Here is a 23,912-nt window from a genome sequence, read left to right as displayed (position 1 = left end):
CAATCCACAAGCACTTCTGGGCGGAAGTAGGGGCTCTGCTGCCACGTGCTACTTGTCAGTTTGAGGCTGACCACTAGTAGAGGTGAGGCTTTCAGAAATTTGGAAACATAGTCTTATAAATGATAAATAGAGCAGTTATTCTGATAATGATGCCAATACACCCTCATAAAAAGCTTTTTTAAAGCTTTTTATTTTGTACTGGGGTATAGCTGATTAAGTGTTGTGATAGTTTCAGGGGGAGAGTGAGGGGACTCAGCCACACATACACATGTATCCATTCTCCCCCAAACTCCCCTCCTCTCCAGGCTGCCACATAAGTGAGTAGAGTTTCATGTGCTATACTGTAGGTCCCTGTTGGTTATCTACTTTAAGGCCCAGGTATTATTTTTTCTCCAAAACTCCAGATGTGTCTCTAACGAGCAGCCATGTTTAAAAACACCTGGACTCTATGATGATCTTTTACTTTTCTCTAGTTTGTTTCACTTTTTCTATTTCATATGCAGTGCTCCCATTTCATTTAGTTTGTTTTCCAATTTCTCCATCACTTTTTTGTTTGATGTTCTTTCTCAAGCCTTTATCAAGCATAGTAGAAAAGCTTTTGTATATATATATGTAAATAGTATGTATAATATATATTTTAGAAAACATGAATTTTTACCTAACTAAAAAATTTGACATTTGGATTCCATTTGTTTGACTTAGTATGAACAGATGCTAGATTTCTAATTAAAAAAAAAAAGATATGCAACAAGCAACAAAGGTTTACTGTATAGCACAGGGAAAGTAGTCACTATTTTGTAATAACTTATAAGGCAAAATAACCTGAAAAATACATGTGCATGTATACTTGAATCACCTTGCTGGGCACCTGAAACACTATGTCAACTATACTTCAATACAACACATAGATTAAGAAAAAATTAAATACAGCAGTGTGTACATGTCCATCCTAAACTCCCCAACTATCCCTTCCTCCATCTTTCACCCTTGGCTACCGTAAGTTTGTTCTCTAAGTCTGCGAGTCTCTTCCTGTTTTGTAAGTACGTTCATTTGTATCATTTCTTTTTCGATTCCACGTGTAAGGGATGTCATATGGTATTTCTCCTTCTCTGTCTGATTTCATTCAGCATGAAAATCTCTGGGTCCATCTGTGTTGCTGCAAATGGCATTATTTCATTCTTTTTGATGGCCGAGTAATATTCCATTGTCTATAGGTACCACATCTGCTTTTATCCATTCCTCTGGCGATGAACATTTAGGTTGCTAAATGTCTGGGCTACTGTAAACAGTGCTGCAATGTGCCCTCATACTGTTGAGGAATAGACTGTGATGGAAGAGTTCCAGAGTAGCACTGCCCAACAGAACTTACTTCAGTGGTAGCCATGTTCCACAATCTGTGGTGTCCAGCACGAAAGCCACTAGCCACATGTGGCAACTTGAGCACAGGAAATGTGGCTAGGAACTAAAATTTTAACATGATTTAACTCCAACTTAGTTAAATGCAGCTGGTGGCCTGTGTCTTGGACAACACATTCTAGATCATCTGCCATGGGAGAAGCATCTGCTACAAATGGAATGGTCTCTGGATGAAGGGGGTTTCCAGATTAGATGTAAATATGAGCTCTTAAATACTTTATATGTTTTATAAAAAACTGAGGACCAGGGCCTTTTCATACTGTTCATGGGGTTCTCAAGGCAAAAAATACTGAAGTGATTTGCCACTCCCTTCTCCAGTACATCAATCGATGCTTTTGAACTATGGTGTTGGAGAAGACTCTTGAGAGTCCCTTGGACTGCAAGGAGATCCAACCAGTCCATCCTAAAGGAGATCAGTCCTGGGTGTTCATTGGAAGGACTGATGCTGAAGCTGAAACTCCAATACTTTGGCCACCTGATGCGAAGAACTGACTCATCTGAAAAGACCCTGATGCTGGGCAAGATTGAAGGCGGGAGGAGAAGGGGATGACAAAGGATAAGATGGTTGGATGGCATCACCAACTCGATGGACATGAGTTTGGGTAAACTCCCGGAGTTAGTGATGGATAGGGAGGTCTGGCGTGCTGTAGTTCACAAGTCACAAAAAGTCAGACATGACTGAGCGACTGAACTGAACTGAGGACCAAGGTAAAAGGGAATTCCTTTTAATGTGGTACTAATGATTGTGCCTCATGGAAAGAGGCAGATAAAGTGAGAGGGTTTGGTCCATTCTGCAAGGGCTTAACCAGGAACAATGATGATCCTGAGAAGAAGGGCATGAACCTTCTGAAAAGGGAGCAGAGAGAACAGATGATGTGAACTCCAGATGAACTAAGGCAGTGTAGGAATCAGAAATGAGGTATAAGGTATGGACTAGATATGGATGGATTTGTTAATATGGAGAAAGCAGGATTTCCCAGGGAAGAGTGCAGGGCGACAGTGGTTCAGCTGGCAGAAGTCTGGACTGAAAGGCATCAGAGTTTATCTATGGCTTAAACCCAAAACCCCACATTGATCTTGAGTAAAAGTAGACAACTAGGCCTGAAAATGGGTCACCAGAGCCTAAGAGGAGGATTGTTAATTCTTTAAACACAGGTCCAATCAAGAAAAAATCTACTTGTTAATCATTTAATAGCCTCAAATTTCCATTCAGTCTAGAAAAGCTAAATTAGACATGTTACTGACTTTCCATGGTGGAGTACAGTGAGTAGGTTGATAAAAGGGGAGACTGCTAGAAAAGACAAAGGGGATTCAATCTGATAGAAAATGTTTTCCCCTTTAAGCTTGACAGTGGCAGCAAAAAGCAAAGTTAAATAAAGCCCCAAACCCCAAACAATCATAGACAAGGATCTGTGAAGTGGAGCCCACCCTGACCCTGTGCTGGGAGGGGATCTACCCCCAACTCATCAGGAGAAACCATGCAAATCTCCACGACAAGGAATGACAGGTGCTGCCACAAGCTATCCACAGACTTCGACAAGCAATTATATTTTGGTATTTGACATTTAGGAGCAAAACTAAACAAGATAAATGGGTATCAATGTCTTATCAAAAGTATAAAACATTAGAATATGGCAAAACGGGCACAGGAAATTTGTTGTTGTTCAGTCACTAAGTTGTGTCTGACTCTTCATGACCCCCATGGACTATAGCCCACCAGGGTCCTCTGTCCATGGATTTCCCATGCAAGAATATTGGAGTGGGTGCCATTTCCTTTTCCAGGGGATCTTCCCAGATCAGGGATGCTTTCTATGGCTACTGTTATTTACAGTAAGAATCAGTGAATCAGTCATATTGCACACAGAACCTTCTGTGATGATGGATATGTTCTGTTCTGTGCTGTCCAGCACAGCAGCCATTAGCCACACATGGCTACTAAGCCCTTAAGATGTAGCTAGTCTAATTTAGGACCTGAAAATTTAACTGGATTTAATTTTAAACAACACAGCAAGATCATCGATCATTATTTTAAAGACAAAGACTTTAATGGGTATATTGTGCCAATCTAAAAACAGTAAAAGCCTTTAAAGCTTTTCTGAAAGGACTTCAAAGGGTATGTTGGAAAAATTTTCTGGGTAAGTCATAATTAATTCTACAGACCATCTCATTTAATGCACATCCTGAATAATCGGATTTTAAAAATCCCTGAATCCTTTTTTCATAAGGATTATTCCAGTTCATTCATATGTCAAGTGACATTAAGTAATATTGTTAAGAATACATTACAGTATTCATTCTAATTATACACTGTTAAAAGTATGCATATATGCAAACAAATATATGAGCACATTCCCTGCTACCAAGCATGTTTATTGGTTGTTCCTATTTCTTAACACTGGCAATTGTTAAGATTTTAAACCTGTAGTATTTCAAATGTCTCAAGCAAATCTTACAGTAAAATGAGAATCTGTTACAGATTCATTGGGAAGTTAGAGAGAGTTAGGTTTATTCAGGGAGGAAACTGAGTGGAAAAATAGGGTACACCGAGAAAGTCAGGGCCAGATTTAGAAAGGATGGAAGCATCATCTCTAAGCAACACAACTCAGAAAAATTAGCAAGCATCTAATAAAATTTAAAATTTGAAAGTACAAGTAACTGTAAGATGAGGCTCTGAGTATATTTGGAACAGTAAAATAGACTGTGTGTAACTGTCTGTATAAATGATGGGCTATTTGCACTGCTAAGGCTGTAAACCACTTATCTGCTGTTGCCTTTATTGAAACTGCTTCAACTAAGTGAGATTGAGGGAAATCACACAATTTCTAGGAAAATGCACAGAATGTGCAAGCAAAAAGGAATTTTGCTATTATTGCTATTCAAGCAGAAGAGAAACAGCTGACATTTTTTTCCAGAAGTAAAGAAAGAGTAGGTGTTAAATGGGATATCGTACTTGCTGCTGCTGCTGCTGGCACTTAGAGACGTGAAATATTCACGGCGCGCTGTCCTGAGGCCACACGGCAATGCTTCTGTTGTGCCACTGCATCAGTGCGCCATGGCATATTCTAGTGTTTATGCGGGAGGCTGTGACATCAGGTTCTCTTCCGTCAGATGAGAACAGTTTTGGCCTTACAAAGCTGTTGACTGCATCAGTGTTTGGTTTAGCATGTAAAGCGTGAACTAGAGAATGTATTGTACCCACTTCACGTACCATGGACTTCATCGGAAGCACCCATTAACTCTTCAACCAATGCGTGTGCGTTTCTGTTCATACACTTTAAGAACACTTCAGATCTTATGTTTATTTCTAAGCATCTAGATATTTTCTTATTAAATAAGAGATAATGAGATGAACTAAAGTGAAATAAATCTAGTGTGTATGTGGCTATGTAAACAAAAAAATACATGGGGGCATATGTGATTTCTTTGCAATAGCAGAAAATGACCAAAGGCAGTAAGGGTAATAAGAAATGATCTACTGCTTGGTTGATAATTCCTATTTGGCAACATTATTTTAACAGCATGTTTGCTCAGCTGATTATAGTTCAATGCTATGGCAAAGTATTATGCTAAATTAATTCAAGAAATAAGACTGCTTTCTCCTGAGAGGCATGAAGCACTATTTTGAATTGAACCTTTTTGTATTGTTTTCAAAACCAAACATTTTCTAGAGTTTGAACACTAGGGGGCATCTTTGTTTTTTGAAACAAAGACTTGTTTATGATTTCCTCCCCCGCCCCAAAGAGTTTGAATAGTGGCTCTATTTTTTTGGTTCACATTTTTCTACATAAAGTGCGTTGGCACTTCAAGGTTTCTGCCTTTGGGGGGACATTTCCGTCTGTATATGGATTGTATTAAGCAGCATGTGTGAAATAACTGGGACAGTGTCTGTAACAATCAGTTAATAGACGTTTGCTTCTTTCCCAGGCTTCTTCTGTGGTTAAACTTCAAAATAAAGACTGACAAGCCCTCAAAAGGCAGACTGCTCAAAAATTTTGGCTTTACAGACTTTATGTGCATTAAACACTAGAATCTGATTTGCATGTTTAGTCATGGGAAATGTTTTCTTTTTGAATTCATTAAGTAGTTCTGCTTTTCCTTGATGATAGTAAAGCTAACTTAGCAGAGATACCTAGTCTATGTACGGCTTTAAGGCCTTACTCCATTTGTCTACATATGTCTACATACTACTACAATTTGCAATGAATTTCTTTTGTCTTCCTCCTCTCTGCTCTGTTTCTTGATCTTTTAAAGTGCAAACAAAAATGTAATAGAAGAACCCATAACAAGGGCGTCATTCATAGTGGAGACCCCTCACAGCAGGGAGAGGGGGACGGCCGGTGGCCAGTGTGGACCTGCTTCCAGGGCTGCGCTACCTGCTTCCAGGGCTGCACTACACTCTAGGCAGAGGCAGGTTCTCCACCCCATCCAAGTAGTTCTCTTTGGGGGACTTTTCTAGTGGGGACAGGAGAGAGGGGAGGGGAGACAGGCTGGAGCTTTTGGCTTTTGTTTTTTTTTTTTTTTGTAACTTTGCATAGCAGCTTGGCATTTTACCTGCTTCCTGGCTTCAAGGGTAGCAAGGCCGGGCCAGGGGAGGGGGAAGCCCCACTCAGCTGCTCTCTGTGCTGTGCACACAGTCCCAAAGGGGTGTGCTGGTTGGTGTGTGCATAGTCCACTTGAGGCCAGAGGGCGAGGCTGGTGTTTACACAAAGTAGATTTTAAACTTCCTTTCTATCTGGTTTTCTGATCACCACGAAAAGCACTCTGATGCCCACTATGAAGCTGGCCCCTCCCTGACGAACAAGCTGTCACCAACAAGGTCTGGGAAGGAAGAGTGGGGAGAGTTCCTCTCGTCTCGGCCCCTAAAGTTAAAGTCACACGGGATCTCTTTAAAGAAGTTTTCTTATCCAATACAAAGCTGATAAATTTCCTCAGTGCTCTTTAAACACATGGTTTCTATCTATTACAGTACTTGTGAATCTGACACGTGGTTTAATTAGTTGTGTGAACACATTTTCCCCATCAGATTGCATTCTTTGAGATTAGGGATGTGTTATGTTTATTTCAGAATACTTTGTCCTTAACCTAGTGCTCTGCATACTACAGGCTCATCGCATGTCTAATTGAACTGAATTAATTATCATATACCTCACTGAATTATAAAATTTTGTTACTGGGAGAATTAACATAAAATGAAATTAATGTCTCTAATTAGATAAAGAGAATAGTAACTAATTAAAATTAATTTGTCCATAGTCTTGAAGCAAACTACTGAAAGAACCAGGATCTAAAAAAACAAAATCCTATAACCCTAAGCGTTATGACAAACTACATAATTTCTCACATTTTTCTGTTTCCTCATCACTGATGGGCTAATCTTTTGATTTTTTTTAATGCAAAATTTTATGTATACCTTTCTTGTCCCCACTAATCATATATAGCATGCAAATAAAAGCCAAACTAAAAATCAGTGTAATCTTATGTCTAGTTTTAACAGAAGTCAAGTCTAAAATTACAGGAAGTCTTGTCCCAGGTAGAGGTGCTAGGTCAATACCAAGAAGTAAAAGAATCCACAGAACACTCAATCTTGGGTTCCATTTTGGGAAGCAGCTATTCTGGGTAAAAGTTAGGCATGCTACAAGCTACTGCTTCAAATTCTGATCTCTGGTAAAGGTTGAATTAGGGCAAAATGAAGGTGAGATCAGAAGGGTTTCTCTTCTGAGTCTGTTTATGGTTTGGCAGATCCTCCATGATTTTAATAATGGCAGCACGTGTCCTGGAGGCACTGATGCTGTGAACATGAAACCAGCTTGGGTTCTGAAGTTCTTCATTCCAGTTCAGGCATCCTTAGCAGAGAATGTGGATCAGCATCGCTGAGGAAGCTTTTTCACCTGGAAGTATGCTGGGCCCTACTCCTGGAAATCCTGAGTCCCTGGGTCTAGGGAGGCTTCTGGGAAATTGTATTTTTAAAAATTCTATAGGTATTTCTAGTGTGAAAAAAACACAGTTAATTAACTACTGTATAGTGTAATCATTCCTTGAGAAAGATGCCACGTTGCCCTTTTGGTCTCTCCAGTGCCTAGCATATTGCTTTGGCGAGTGCTCAGTAACTGTTACATGAAGGAATGAATTTTATTGCTGCTCTGCTGCTGTCTGGAGAAGGCAATGGCACCCCACTCCAGTGCTCTTGCCTGGAAAATCCCATGGAGGAGTCTGGTGGGCCGCAGTCCATGGGGCTGCTAAGAGTCGGACACGCCTGAGCTACTTCACTTTCACTTTTCATTTTCATGCACTGGAGAAGGAAATGGCAACCCACTCCAGTGTTCTTGCCTGGAGAATCCCAGGGACGGGGGAGCCTGGTGGGCTGCCATCTATGGGGTCGCACAGAGTCGGACAGAAGCTGCTGCTATTTTTATGTAGACATGAAACGCTGCCTTTGTTTAAAACTATAGTCACACAAAAAATGATGTGAGTATCTAGTTCAGGTTAAATGTAAACAACACATTAACACATCGGGCAGGAAAGTCTAGAGTGTGAAGTACAGGCATCTTAGAGATAAGTTTCAGAGCCTCAAAGGGCAGCACTGAGAACAGACTTGGTTTTGCGGTGACCCAGGATGCTTCAGTCACGTGAAGACTGAGGAAAATGATCACACGTGCAACCTGTTTCTAGTAGATTCCTTCATAATGTATGTTTTCTGTAGAAAAACTATTAGAATTTTCATTTTTGTAACCATGTACGTATAATCAGAGTTGAAAGTGCATTTTTTAATGTTTTCAAAGAAATTTCACATTTTCTAACTCTTAAAAGATCAACCTATTGAACTCTAAATAATCATAATAATGGCTTTATGCATTTATTCTAAAGAAGAGCTTCAGAAATAAAATCTGGATATAATAATGTAGTCAAGGGAATACTTACACTCTCACTCTGAAAAGGATTTAAGAAATTTCCCCCCATTTCGCCATCATCCCTTGGAGTGCCCGGCTGATTACTCAGGCTCATATTATTGGGAGAATTCTGTAAACAAGATTTAGAAAACACAGCATTTTTAAGATTTTAATTTCCCTTTTACATTGTACTGTTTCAAACATGGGATCTATAGCATCATCTCTAAGAACAAAGTAGATATAATTCCTACCTCAAACTTCTACCATGTATTCCATTTCATTCTTGGTACCTTGACAGGACCTATATACTTTCCCAAATGAAAATTAAAAGACAGAAACCCCAAATAACTCACCATAACTCTTCATGTTAATCTCAGAATCAATATTTATTCAAAATCCCACCTTCAGTTTATGGAGTTCCTAGGACTCTGGAGATTTTAAGAAACATTTCCAGGAGGCCCATGATGAACACCGTGGGCTACCCACTGATTAGAAAGGATGGGACAATGCCTTCCCCAGGTGATTTTACTAAGCAGACTCAAAGGTCTCTATTTTCATAAACATTTCCCTTTAATTCTACATGCATTTTACATCAGTAACACGATTTTAGCCATTATTTTTATATGAACCATAAGGAAAAAAAGAAAATAGTTAACGATAGTTAAGAAGAGGAATAAATACCCTAGAACTTGAGAATTCAGTATGTACTTGTAGAGGGAAAGGCTCATGTGTGGAGTGATCTAGAATCCTTTCCAACCATTTGAGTAGATGTATTCAAAACTCTTAAGATAAAATGGTTGATAGGAGCTATCCAGTCAAACACTAAATTAGCAGTATGTTGCTTTGTGCTCTATTTAAATTTTCCTGTGTGATTCTAGCCACGTGAGGTCATCTGACACTCCACCTCGATGGGGAATGCAGAGCGGCAGCAGTGCACGGAGCATGCGCACATAGGCCTGCAGCTGTGACAGAGGGACTCTTGCAAAAATAAACTGCGAGGGTGAAAACTCGCACTTGTTATTTCAACTGGAAGCCAGGCTTTGGAGTCTTTTCCTGAGTCACTGCCATTTATATTCTGTTTCTGAATAAGTTTTTAGATTTTTTTTTTTTTTCAAAGAAAATTTCTGAGGATTCTGACTTACGTCATACAAATGAAAATTTCATGAATGAGTTATTCCCAGAAGAATATAGGCTTTTAAAAAATACGGTTATAGTGTAAAGCAGAAACAGGTAGATGAGCTGGTGGAAATACAGCTCGTGTCTTGTCGTGCTCTGCACCTCAGAGGGAGGATCTGAGAACATGGATTCTCTGAAGTCCATAGGAGCTCTGTTAGCCAGTGAACCCCAAGGGCCCAGGAACCACTGCATGGCATAAAGAGGGTTCTATTTTTTTGACAATTGTTTTTCCTATGAAAATGTGAGTTTCCTAAGTATAAAATAACTGAACTTTGAAATGTACAGGGATAACTTGATTTCCTGGAAAAAAAAATTAAGTAAAATTGAGGTGCAATTACTTAAGCTACAATTCACTAAAATAAATTATTAATCAACTGTTTTAAAATTAGGAACGATAATATTGACTTAGTTCAAAAAAGGGAAAATTTATTTTTAAAAATATTGTAGGATTTACCCCAAGTCTAGCAGTCTTTTTGATCCAGACAGACTTGTCATTTCATGGACAAACTGTAATCTTGGGAGTAAAAAATAATCTAATGTACCTCTATAAGGGTATCTGAGCTGTATACTTTGACGTATTCAAAAAAAATAGATGAAATAAGCCCTCTCCATCCTCGTGTAATATTCGGACCCCCAGTCAGAAGCGTGCAAGATACCCTGAGAGGAACAGCATCTCTGACTAAGCTGGGCTGCTCCCAGACTCTGTTGCACTTCTGCCATCTATCAGTCCTTTAAAAATTTTTTCATTTTATATTTAAACATTTTTTTAAATTGTTTATAGTTGATTTACAATGTTGTGTTTCAAGTGTATACCAAAGTGAGTAAGTTATACAAATGCATACACCCATGCTTTTTTTTCCCTAAGATTCTCTTCTCATACAGGCCGTTACACAGTACTGAGTGGAGTGCCCTGTGCTACACGGTAGGTCCATATTAGTTCTTTATTTTATATAGAGTGCTGTGTATATGTCAATCCCAATCTCTCAATTTATCCCTGCCCCCGCTTACCCCCTGGTAGCCATAAGCTTCTTTTCTACATCTGTCACTCTATTTCTGCTTTGTCGATAAGTTCATTTGTACCTTTTTTTAGATTCTACATATAAGTGATAACATTTCTTGATTTAAAACTCTCAAAGTCTGGCTACATTCATATTGATTCCTGATTCGAAGTGTTAATTTAAAAAAATATTTGAAGTTTAAAAGTAACAGTACATTAATATTTAAATACTTATAAAACACTTCACGGTGTTGTTTTCCCTGCAGTCTTTTCACAGCGTGGTGACCCAGCATTAAGCTGTTTTATGAGCAGGGAGTGGTGTACGTAAGAACACTGAGACGGAAGTTAGAAGGACACAGCCTTGTACATAACTGAACTACATATCAGATCTCTGAAACTTGTTCCTATCTAGGTCATTGGGTATATCTGAAAATTGTGAAATGATATAGGACATTAAAAAAAAAATCTGAGGTAAATGCTGTGAAATGTTGTGAAAACAACAGAAGTTGCTAACTGGGGAGTCTTAAGGAAACCATCAACAATGCTGTTGATGGTCCCTGGATGACATGAGGAGGATACAGGGAGAGACATACTCAGTACTGGCATTGTAGGTTAGGGTGGGGGAGCAGGTTACGGTTCCAGACACCAGCCCAGAGCAGGTTATGACGGTCGGTGGCAATGAGCATACGTTGCATGTAACTGCAGCTCTGTTTTTGTGTGCTGCTGCTAAGTCGCTTCAGTCGTGTCCGACTCTGTGCGACCCCATAGACGGCAGCCCACCAGGCTCCCCTGTCCCTGGGATTCTCCAGGCAAGAACACTGGGGTGGGTTGCCATTTCCTTCTCCAATGCATGAAAGTGAAAAGTGAAAGTGAAGTCGCTCAGTCGTGTCCAACTCTTCGCAACCCCATGGACTGCAGCCTACCAGGCTCCTCCATCCATGGGATTTTCCAGGCAAGAACACTGGAGTGGGGTGCCATTGCCTTCTCCGTTTTGTGTACTATCTCAGTAGATTTCATCCACAAGACAAGACTATAGTGCACAAAAATGGTTATGTTGGTCAAACAACTTTTTAAAATAGGAAAATTTAAAAATGTAACACTGATGCTTGACAACCTAGAGGGATGGGATTGGGAGGAAGGTAGGAGAGAGGTTTAAGAGGGAGGGGACATGTGTATGCCTGTGGCTGATTCATGTGAGGTACGGCAGAAATCATTATTGTAAAGTAATTATCCTCTAATTAAAAAGAAAAAGAAAAAAAGAAAAATACAGGTTTAATTGGAGAATTAGGAAGATGCAACTGGAGGCTCAAGAGGATTGTGAACAAAAATAAGCAGTAGTGTTTATTAAAAAATAAGATCGTCTTCCGATTCACAAAGAATGACTAGAAAAAGAATAGGATGAAAAGGAAAGAGCCCAGGAAATAAGAGAAAAGAGAGGAGAGCTTTTTGAGATAGCTGGACATGTGTTGGAAAGGAGAAAGATAGGGAAAATGAAGTTAGTGACACCTTGTATAGCTCAGTGTGAAAGACTGAAAAATTAAGCAGTGGGTGGAAAGAAGTAGGGAAGAAAAAATTGGGAGTGTACGGTACGTTTGATGCTGCTGATTAGAGATAAAGTGACCATTAGTGTAGTGGAGATGGGACAGACAATCGTGGTGCCATCACCCTGACAGCCTGGTTAGAGCCCGCAACCTGGCATGAGCAGTGGGGCAGTCCAGAAATGAGATGCTTGGGAGTCCATTTGAAGATGGATGCAATTAGTCATTTCTAGTACACTGTTGAGTGGCAAGTTTATTACTTGGGCATAATTCTTAGGTCAACTGAAATGTATTTGAACTTCCCTTTGTAAAAGTTTTTCCTTATTGTATTTGTTTGGTCTCCTTAGTTATACTAAGCTTTTTGGGGGCAGAGACTGTATCTTGTTTAACTTTGGATTTTTATAGTCCAGATTAATGCCTTGGCACATTCATGTTTACTGAATGAAGGAATTCCTGCCTAAGTACATGAACCACTTGAGGGCGAAGATTATGTTTGTATTTAAAGAAGTCTTTTGTATTTTCCCACAGTGTACAAGGCAGTATTCAGTACACAAAAGTACACAATGGGCGGTCAGTTAATGCTGCAAGAATAAACAGTACATCATTAGGCAAGAGAATGTTACTAGCAGTAGACACAGTGTGATGGAAAAACTTGTTTCTGGGAATAGGAATGGAAAAGTAAGCATAGACGGCATGGCAACAGATCTGATAGGAAGGTAGATTAGAAGATGGTATTTCATTTGTCACTATGGCCCTTAACAATTTTTAAAGTGCTTTATAATTACAAAGTACTTCCCCATGCAAAATTTTGTTTACATCTATGTAGTATACAAGGTTATGTTAGTGGAAGCTTTAGGAAGATGGCCTTAAGCAAACTGGATATGCCCACCTTTGTGTAAAATAAATTATCTTTAGATATTAGAATATGCTTCTCAAATTTAACTTCAGACATTTTACTGTGACCACAAAGCACAATTCAGCCAACATCAATTGTCAGATACCTAAGATAGCCAATATAATCATGGTCATCTGGTTTGTAAAGGTGCTTCCGAGAAAGAAGTCTCTAATGGAATTATACAATGAATCTTATTTTGAAAACAGTATTTTTGAAGGCTTACCTAATATAATTTCCCAGAGGAAAGATAGTGCCCATTGTATATATTTACCTATTTTTAGAAAAGAAAAAGAGCTTCCCAGTGGTTCCTAAACACAGACATCCAAACTGCATATCAAACTTCTCAGGCCAAGCACCCAAGCGATGCAGATATAATGTCAGGATGCCAGTTAAACTTCTCTCTCTCTTTCTCAATTTGAAGTCTTAATTTGGAAATATCCATAGCTCAACTTCATTTTACTTTTCTTGGCATCAGGAATTTTACTTTATTATACATGAATATAAATTCAAAGTGGAATTAAAAATGAAGGCATCCTTTAATGAATTTCTGTATTTATTGGTATAAAGCAGACTTCTGAGAGAGTCACTCTAGTGGTAGTTAATAATTAGTTCTTATCAGCCATTCTAAATATATATTTGCCCCACAGAGAACTATTTTAAAATTCATCATGACCTAAAAACTATTTAGGTATTCTTCAAAAAATATAAGGCATCTCAGCAAAGGATTAATTTTAGATACTCAGATGATTGACAGGGGAAAAACATGGACATGTGCTATTAGAAGGGGAACTTTCCTACTTCTGTTAAGATAACTTCCCTCTAATTACTTTCTTACTGTATTTTATGCAACTATAATAATGATTAAGAACATCAGCAATGCATGATAAGGGTTTGAATGACAAATGAGATGTAAAAATGTAATACTTAATGCATATAATAATCACTTTTTCAAATTTACCTCTTTTCATGTTGCTCTAGACTCCTTTACATTTTCAAGATTATCTAAACGATGTCAGTTTGCTTTACAAATGTGCAACATCATAATGCGATTAAACTGATTGTTATTCACTGGGTATCAGTTAATCATGTATATCACATCCTGTAAATGAATCTTAGCATGCTTTGAAACCTTAAAAGACTCATTTTACCCTTTCCCACAGATTATGTACATTAATATTTTAAACTTTTACTTAATTGTATCTCGCCTTCTACTTTCAAGCTCTTATTCAAGAACAAAATTCATAATGTTACTCTCATAATCTTAATAAGAGTTCTGTGTGGAATAAAATACAGATTAAAATCACAGAATATACAATACTCACCTTGGAAATACTGTCCATATCTCCTGAGCCTAGAACAAAATAGAGAAAAAAAGCCTTTATTAGGTAAATATTCTATTTATAAATTAAATATTCCTTTAATATAAACAAATGCAATAATCAGGTATACTGTATGTATTTTCCAATGTATGTCTCCTGGATTTTTGAATCTCAAAAAATTACTTTTTTCTATACTATGTGGTGAATAAGTATCATCTGATGGCAAATTCAAAGAAAAATTGTAACTACTTCCCAATCATCTTTTTTTGTATAAAAAAATAACTATTGCTACCATAAATTCCTGAAAGCGAAAGAGCAGACATACATATCCTACTCAATTCAAAATTTTAACATGTGTATACTAATATACATATGTGTATATGTTTATAGATATGTAACTAGATAGCAAGAGAGAGATCTCTTTTCTGAAATGATGGTTCTATAAATCTGATAAAATGTAGAATGGGTACTTGCAACATGACCTGACAATATTCTGAACCACATTTCACTATAATAACCCAAATTGAAGCATTTTTACTATTAAAATTTTGGCAGCAATCAGTAAGTGTGGCAATCCATCAAAAGTGAAAATGTCTTCAAAATATAATGTTGTAGTTTTATTTTAATTCTTAGGAAAAATGGACCATCAATACTAATTTATTTTTGTACCTAAGAAATGGAATCACAACTTAGGTAACAAAAATAATCAAATCCTTGCCACAGTTTTAGCTTTATTTTCAACTATTTACATAATTATCCTGGTATAAAAATATTATATTTTAATAGCACAGCATTCAATAGACAGTCATAAAATGAGAGCCTATTAACATGATTAAGTTATAAACAAGCATAATAAGCTGTTAAATACTAAATGTATATGTAATTATGTAAAATATATAGTAATATTCATGATAGATAACAAGTAAATGTGAAACTATTCTGAAAATTCTATTCCAGTGAGTAATATAACTGAGAATCTTCTATGACCAAATGCTATCTTTTTAGGAATGATATTACAGTGAAAAGACTGGAAGGTTAATTATTTTGCAATCAATTAGAAGGTAAAATTCTAGAATGGTGCTGTCCAGTAGAGTTTTGTGTGATGCTGGAACGTTTCTTTGTGCTGTCTGTCATGACAGCCATCAGCAAATGTGACTACATGCACTTGATATGTAGCAGTGCGACGGAGGAACTGAATTTTGCGTTTAATTTAAAATCAGTCACACATGACTAGTAAACACCGTGATGGGACTGTACAAATTAATATTTCAAAACCTAGAAAAATAAGTATATATCCTTAAAAGTAAAAAAAAAAGTCTATCAAAGTGTAATTTCTTGATTACTGGAGTTACATAGTTTTTCAGAATATAAGAGGATGGTATTTCCTGGCCTAGGGTGAAAGTTAAAGGTGTTCAGTCATGTCCGACTCTTTGCAACCCCATGGACTATACAGTCCATGGGATTCTCCAGGGTAGAATACTGGAGTAGGTAGCTTTTCCCTTCTCCAGGGCATCTTCCCAACCCAGGGATCAAACCCAGGTCTCCCATACTGCACGTGGATTCTTTACCAGCTGAGCCATAAGGGGACCTAGGGTGGGGTTGTGAAATCTGTGTAAACCTGAGTTACTCATGGGCATGGTTTCTCCAACTTAGGTAAAAGATGGTTCTTTTTCAGAGGAAAAAAATTAGCACAAACTCCAACCCCACTGTCAACTTTTAAAATAGTTTATGATATATGATGATGATAAACATACAGATATAAAATAAACATTTTTCCTTTATTTTTGTGTTTGGTCTGCCTACATATACAGTGTGCTGTGTGACCACATCAATTTTTTACCACTTGTTTCTAACTGTTGTGAACTTTTTGCTCACCTTGCAGGTAGCTGGCTTCATTTGGTAAGAAAACATCATTTATGAAGTATGTTTTCAACCATTATTTGCACTACTTGAAATCAGCTTTATTATGAATACAGACAGTATGGGCAGTGTTTTTTCTTAAGAGAATCAGTTTATCCACAATATGATAACCAGTTTTACTTTTTAAAAAGAGACAAACATTAAAAAGGAGAAACAAAATCAAGAAATTCTTGCAGAGCACTGAAGTTCTCTGAGACTATGTCTGTAGACCTTGGGAGATACCAAAGGCCCATTGGGAGGACTTCACAGTCCTCCAGGTGCCCAAAGCTGCAGCGTCTCTTTTTATTATAAGCACTCAGATTTTCATAGGTTAAAGGAAATACCTGTGAATATGAGCTTGGATAGAACAATTCTCACACATCTGAGTTTTCAAATGTTCTCCAGTAATCATAGCAAATATCCTATGGATTGAACTATCAGGTGTAGGTAAAAGCTGAAGCATTTCAAAACGAGCTCCTATACACAGAAGAACTTTGTAAATCATGGTATGTCAAATTAAGGTTTTGTTTTGAATTCATTTCTGAACATCAGATTTAATATCCTTACCTAAAGAGCCATTCATGTGATGTGACTCCATTCCTCCTAATCCACCCATAGGGCCATCTGACCCAGGGCCCATTGGAAACTATTTAAAAAATGGAAAAAATGACTGTGATCATATTGAAAACAGTTGTTTATCTCAATGTCACAATATCTATCTTCAACACTGTAATATACTCCTACAACTTATTTTCATTTACAAGTTATAGAGATTATTTTCCTAGATTTTCCCCCAGCTTTCTAGAATCTCTATCTGCACTGCTATTTCCCTTATTTCATCTTCTCTATGTTCTGGATCTTCAAGCTAATCCTTATCCATATCCAACTTTTCCTTAAGATATCCTTAACCAGAAAGCACATATATTTCAGTGCAAGTGAGAAGAGAAGTACTCTCTCCTATGCTGTTGACAAATTTTGCTATTATAAACCAGAGGTAATTCTTAAGAAGCTGTTAAAAGTATTGGCTTATTAATAAGAACAACTGAACATTATACATTTTTCATAGCAGACAATCTCTCATTGTTCAAATGGACATAATAAATAATGTCATCTTGCAGGTTAAGTACATTTAGTGCCTTGGGGATAGCTGAATACACCTAAGTCGTCTTGGCAATCTCAACCACGTCAGTCTAATGACAATTAGACATTCAAAAGCAGTTATATTTCACATTTTTTTTTACAGTAGTGTTACTTTATTTCCAAGTGAAACCTTACATCTGGAGTCTAGTACAACACAAGATGTGCTGTGGTAGACTAGGTGGTGGAAAAGTCCATGACCCGCTGCTCAGTCTTTGCCTCAACTCCCTGGAATACTTGGGAGGAAGCTCAGACTCCACTTTGAAGATAGGCTATCTATAGTCACTTTATATTTACAGTTAAGATACTGAAAACACTTGTTCTTAAAATTTCTCATGCCCAAATAATTTCTTCCATGTTGTATGGTGGAGAATGTTGAATGCATGTATGTGTGTGGTGTATGTATGTCTATAGATGTGTGCCTATAGATGGGGTGGTGATGGTTACTCATCAAGGAGGCTTTAGGGGAAAAAACTGCCTCAGCAGACATGCTGTGTATCACCGACTCTGTGTGGAAATAACATGGCTTTCCATCACCGAGCTCACCCGTATCATATGCTTATACATCTTCCCAGGGTGATGCCAATTCTGTTGCCTAAAAGTATGGATTGTTATTTTCCAGTAACAACTTGGAATATGTATGCCTCTACTGAGAGGTCAGAGAAATTAACTTTGAACTTCTGTTTTTCAACCTTTTTTTCCCCGCCCCCCAAAGCATAGTTTAGATCTGGGCTGAGAAACTGGTGGCAGTGAAGCTAACAGCCTGTGCTCCTCCTTGGTTTGGTCCCTTTATCTGGCCATCACTGTGCTTTAAGCAACTCTGACTGTAGGTATGGTAATTCAAGCACAGAACACTGCAGTCCGAGCCCTCAACAGGCACTGGCTTTTACTACCCATGGCTCAAATAAATGATATTTGAAAGAATGACATGCTCATCGTCTACTTCTTTTGAATCTCTTATCTTTGAACCACGTGAGAGAACCAGAATGGAACACACTTGGGTGATATCAGTTCAGCTGCCTGCAGAAATGTCTTCAGTACCATATGCTCTTGGTTTCCTCCCTTATTCCTTCCCTTTCAAATATCAAGTTTTAAGATATGAAATTGCGGTATGAAGTGCTTTTCTATATTTGTGCTGCATTTCTAAAATGAACATTGTTCATGATTGTATTCAATGTTTTTAAAATCTCTGTGAAAACACCTTTTAGACATTATTGACAGGAAACTTTTTTTTTTCCCTGAAAAAGAATCTATTTGATTATATAAAGGGAATACTGGTAACTGAAGGCAGTGCTGCTTAATAGAAATAAAATATGTAAAGTTCAAGTGTGAACTACGTAAGTAAATTTGGATTTAGTAGCAGCCATCTTTAAAAAGTAAAAAGAAACAGGTAAAGTTAATTTTAATAGTTTTATTTAGTTATGTAATCAAAATTACCATTTCAAAATAGTCAATACAAAATTTTAATGAGATATTTTTTTTGTATAAGTCCTCAGAATCCAGGGTGTGTTTCATACTTGCAGAACACCTCAGTTTGGACTAGCCACATACCCCACCAGTGGCTTCAAGATTCCCTTTGTTGGCCTCACTGATAGGAAGCTCAGTTATAATATTTCATCCCCAGTTTTTGGTATACTTTGGGGAATTCTTGATACATGTTTTTACTTTTCTTTAATTTGAGCTACCTTTTATTCATATATATATATTAACTGTATTGTTATAAATATATTTTGTTAACATGTAGGTTTCATAGAGCAGTACCATTTTTCTGTAAGCATTTGTAGAAAAATCACAACCATATGCCTTATTAAAAATGCCCAAATTCTTTCTGTATAACTGCTTCAGTTCTATATTTAAACTCCAGATTTCAAAAATTTAAAGAAAAACAAGCATATTCAACTTCCTATTTTAGTTTTGAGTTTATCAGGAAAAAAGCACAACCACCTGAATAAATTAATGATGTGCAAAATGAGGTGATCATAAACGCTTACACACTACCTGTCACCTTCAAATAGTCAATATAAATTATTAGATATTTGAGATAAGGCCACATACCAACATTTTATAATTAAGTTCCACTTTACATTTACATTATACTAATATTAAATCTATTGTTATGTATGTTATATATAATGTTTTTTTCCAACCCAGAACATATATTTTGATATCCAGTAAGGTCCTGGATAATAAAATACAAAGCCAGTATCAAGGAAAAGAAATGTACTTAGAGACTTGAGTCTTCAAATACATTCCAAAAATTTTTAAAAAAGGCATAGTTACATTAGGCCTGTTAGGTCCTGGAGGTACTGCATTCATTAAAGTATACATGTTGTCTCCAGAGTTGGTTGAATCTGAAACAAAATATTATTGAATTAATATCTTTCATTATAATTTATGCCCAAGTCATCACAAAATAATAATCAAAGATGATCTGGACACCTATGTATATTAATAGCTGTACCACTTGAAATAGTCATTATTGATGTTCAGAAACAAGTATCTGTAAGTCATTTTCTGACCCAGAAATTATTCTGAGGTCATAAATTAGGAATATTTACTTAATATATTAGGAATAATCACTTGAATAGTCCAGGTCAAAAGGAATATCACTTTAAAAGTCTAAAAAATTATAGTAAACTTTTCCTTCTTTAAAAACAACATGAAAACCTTTTGACTTCTCTAAGCAATTTACATGAATACCTATAACAAAAATCTCTTAAAATTCAGATTTAGTAAATTTTTAGTTATTATTTATTAAGGTTTCTTAATATACCAATTTAAAAAATTTATTTAGCTAATAATAAAAGCTGGTGGAATATCCTGGCTTACTTCCCAAAGAAAGAGATTAGAACAAGATGATACAATGGGAATTAAAATTCTCTTGCTTGATGTAAAAGCCAGCTTTCATTAGTACAACTTCCAATAAAATTTTTTTCAGTCATTTTATTTTTGATTAATTATAATAAAAATAACTGTAGTGTATATCCATATAAATACATGTAACATATTACATTTCATGTCTATTACTAGTCCTAATTAATTATCTGAGTATAGGTGTTTCTAATGTATAGCCTAAAGTGAAAGGCTTAATATTTTATATTTAGAAACTATTAGTTATAAAATGTTTTTCTATTTTCCCACAATTATATAATTCTCTTAAATAAAACATTGTAGGCCTCTACTTTGAAAAAGTTGTTTTACACTGATTTAAGGCAGAAGATAAAAATCATTTGCTTTCTTATGGCAATAATTGTAGAGTGAGAAATGGGCAATTACTTTTCCTCTTATTTTGTGATTATTACACATTAATTTATTATTTTAGAGTAAGATGCCATTTATCCTTTGTTTATAAACAGTGATCCATAATCCTAAGTATTATTTTTAACATCTAGATTAACAAATCATATTATTAAGAAAGTTGAAATGCCTACCTCTGGCTGACCTCTGTTTATACTAAGTAAGCTTCTAATCTACTTTTGTGGCCTGAAGTATTTTTACATTTTTATGTATACTACACGCTTGTCAACTCAGGCTACTTTTTCCTTCCTGCATATGTGCATCCTTTTCCATCACCTTATTTTTGTTCTTTTTCCTTCAAGTGTCTTCGCTACCCAGTCTCCACTTACTGAGATGACACTCTCTGTCTTCAAGGCCTACTGCCGATGAGACCTCTTCCAAGAAGTTTTTTTTTTTTTTTTTTTTTTCTTCCAAGAAGTTTTAACTTCCCCTGATACTTAAAAGTGTGTGAGTGCATGCTTTGCATTATAGTTAATATTTTGTCTTATTCTTCCCTCCAGCTTCAAACTAGGTTATAAGTTCTCTGAGAGGAGGAAAGGGGCCATGTCTTACTCATATTGTATACTACAGACAATAAATACCTGCTAACTTAGATTCAACTCATGACATAAATGCTATCCCATAAAAACTTATCTTTCAGAAAAGCTGGGTTTGTTTTTTAAACATAGGAAAACTTAATGGCTTTTCACCTTTATTAGTCTTACTAATTCTAGTAATTAACTTGAAAGGAAAATGGGCTGTATATTTTAAAATATGCAGAAAGAAAATTCATTGCTTTTAAGACTAATCAAAAGAATTTCATCTGAAAATGAAAAAACATTGAGGGAATAAGTTTGGTATTTTTTAGAAAATGTCTGATTTATATACCAAAAAACTATAGATACTCTGGCACCTATTTTTTGGAGGCTGAGGCATACTGCCTTCATATTAGAGGACTGACTGATAAAGAATGAGTACATAAAAGAGCATGCAGAAAAGCCAGCAATACTGGTGGCAATTTTTGGCTTGAAAGGAAGAATTGATCAGATTATTTATCGCCTGCAGAGTTTAGTGTCACTCCAAAAATTTTCTTTAAGTACTGCAAGTGAAATATTTGTTAATCATATGCTACCTTCATAAATTAAACCCTAACTTCACCAAAAGGAATGCAAATGTGGGCAAGATGTTCAATTCATATAATTCTATCTTCAATGAATTCTGTTTCACTTCACTGAAGATGTTCTGAGGACAGAGATCTATGAAATATTTGTGATTCATTCCAAAGAGTTAGTGAACCAAAGTAAAATTCTGAACCAATCAAATTTCTGCTTTTTCTAAATTAAGGTTTCAAAACTTAAAAATACTTATTGGTATGATTAATGATACTTAATTTCAAACTTCTATATATCTTAGATTTCAACAAATTCATAAGATATGAATTTGAGTGCAACATAATAAAAATTATTTTCTAATTATAAAATTTTCCCACATATTTCATTACCCAGAAGTTGTGTAATATATTTAAAAATAATATTGTGATCACATTGCATTAAATCATGAACATTTCTCTGTGTCATTAAAAGTTTTTTGACAGTAATCTTAATGGCTAAAGTTTTAGTCCATAAAACATAAAAATTTAAAAATATCACTAAAATTGGATTAGGCATGAAAGTTGTTTCTAGTCTACTGCTGGCTATATCAGGTGAGCATCACTGTACATGATTCTTGGGCTATACCTCAAATGATTTATAGTAGTAGGATTATGGAGTCAAATGGTGTGAACTTGTTCATGGCTCTTGCTACATGCTGCCAGGCACTTCTAAGAGGGGTGTACTATTAATATCACTAGAGGCCTCAAGACACAATACATTCACTAGTTTGTATTTAAGTCTCAAAGGAGAGAGGCATTTAAAATAATCATATTACATGATTCCAGGAATACTGCAGTATTTTAGTTTAAAAGATTAAAAAACTTCCCCCATTACATAGCGGATTAGCTAACTAATAAATACCTATAGACGTGCAGGATAAATGATGCTGATAGCACATCCACATCTATTTTAGACGCTAGAGACAATGAGTCAGATTTGCTGTATTAAACATAGTGGGTCCGTGTATGTCATGTGTTACTTGGGCAGAAATTTTCTCAGGCTGTGAGATTTGGATCTTTTCCACAGTTTCAAGCAAATTTCTAGTCAGATAAAATTATTGGGCAATTCATAGAGATCAACAGTTTTCATTCTGGTTAAATCCGTTACCTACACAACAGAAGTGTTCTAAATGCTTAAAGTAATCGGAAAATAGTTACTGAAGAGCACTATTTCCTTCTGCTTGCTACCTCTACTCAACTTATGAAACCGCCAATAAGATAAAGGATACTACTAACTTTCCCTCATAACAGTTTCTGTACTCTATTATTTTACTCTGAGAAATACCCATGTGGCTCATTCAATTACAGTACCTGCTGGACTAGGCATGATAGGTGTTCCTGGTGGCCCTCCACCTCCAGGAGGACCCTAAATAAGTACACAAAATGTCAGTGAAAATAAGGCATTGCATTTAATAAGATAAGGAAAAACAGAAGTTAGACTTTATCACAATCCAATTTGAAAACAGCAGAGGCAATATATTTTCTCCATAATTTACTTTCTTTGAATGCACAATCATTTCACTGTTATGCAAAATATAATTTAGCTTAAATATACTGAGATTGTTTTGACAAGTTTCTCAAAACAGGGAGCCTATAACACTGATTTATAATTCATGACTTAATCACATCAGGTATAATGAGGTTAAGGAGAAACGATTTAAGAGGGCCTTTACAAATCCATAAAATAGAAATAATTCATGTGTATTTGTATTTATGATTTAGTTTTCTGTAATTTTCTTGTATTTTGTATCATTGGTTTTTATAGGCATTTGAAAACCAAAAGATATTCATATGCTTTAAAAATATATTGATGCTATTTCTTCTTTCAGTCTCAACCACAACATCTCTAATGCACTGCACCTTCAGCCATCGCATCAATTAGAAGAGGTGATGCTGACTAATGTGAGGGCTCCTAAGGCTGTAGGTACAATCAGTTTGAAAGGGATGTTAGGTGACTCTAAAGTTAATTCAGTTATTTCACACAACCAAAATGGATAATTCAGGCAATGAGTTTGAGAATTTTCAGAGGGACATAGTCAAATTAACTTTTAAACAGCGAGGTTTTTGTTTCATTCTGAGTACACAGACATAGTCCACTAATTATTCCAAATAATACATGTATTGCTATTTACTAAACAGCTTAAATTTACTTTTAAATATGTCAAATTTACAATTTCATAAGACTATATATGAAGCGTATTTTTAATTGACTTTAAGAAAAA

At 36.2% G+C, this 23,912-nt stretch overlaps 1 protein-coding gene across 5 annotated transcripts in view; it reads right to left on the bottom strand.

Moving 5' to 3' along the window:
• SSBP2 (single stranded DNA binding protein 2) overlaps positions 1–23,912 on the bottom strand; it is a 314,481-nt gene that overhangs the window by 5,672 nt on the left and 284,897 nt on the right. For all 5 annotated transcript variants that reach the window (XM_027545691.1, XM_027545690.1, XM_027545693.1 and 2 more), the window contains 5 exons: positions 23,002–23,056; positions 19,545–19,615; positions 16,695–16,773; positions 14,232–14,260; positions 8,335–8,433 (listed from right to left, as the gene is read on the bottom strand). In XM_027545691.1, the coding sequence (XP_027401492.1) occupies positions 8,335–8,433; positions 14,232–14,260; positions 16,695–16,773; positions 19,545–19,615; positions 23,002–23,056 (333 nt within the window). The remainder of the gene's footprint in view (positions 1–8,334; positions 8,434–14,231; positions 14,261–16,694; positions 16,774–19,544; positions 19,616–23,001; positions 23,057–23,912) is intronic.

Source organism: Bos indicus x Bos taurus, chromosome 7 (genome assembly GCF_003369695.1).
Source record: "Bos indicus x Bos taurus breed Angus x Brahman F1 hybrid chromosome 7, Bos_hybrid_MaternalHap_v2.0, whole genome shotgun sequence".
In the NCBI taxonomy this organism is placed as follows: Eukaryota; Metazoa; Chordata; class Mammalia; order Artiodactyla; family Bovidae; genus Bos; species Bos indicus x Bos taurus.
Note: the sequence above shows the minus strand (reverse complement) of the source record. Positions and strands in the feature narration are given on the sequence as shown.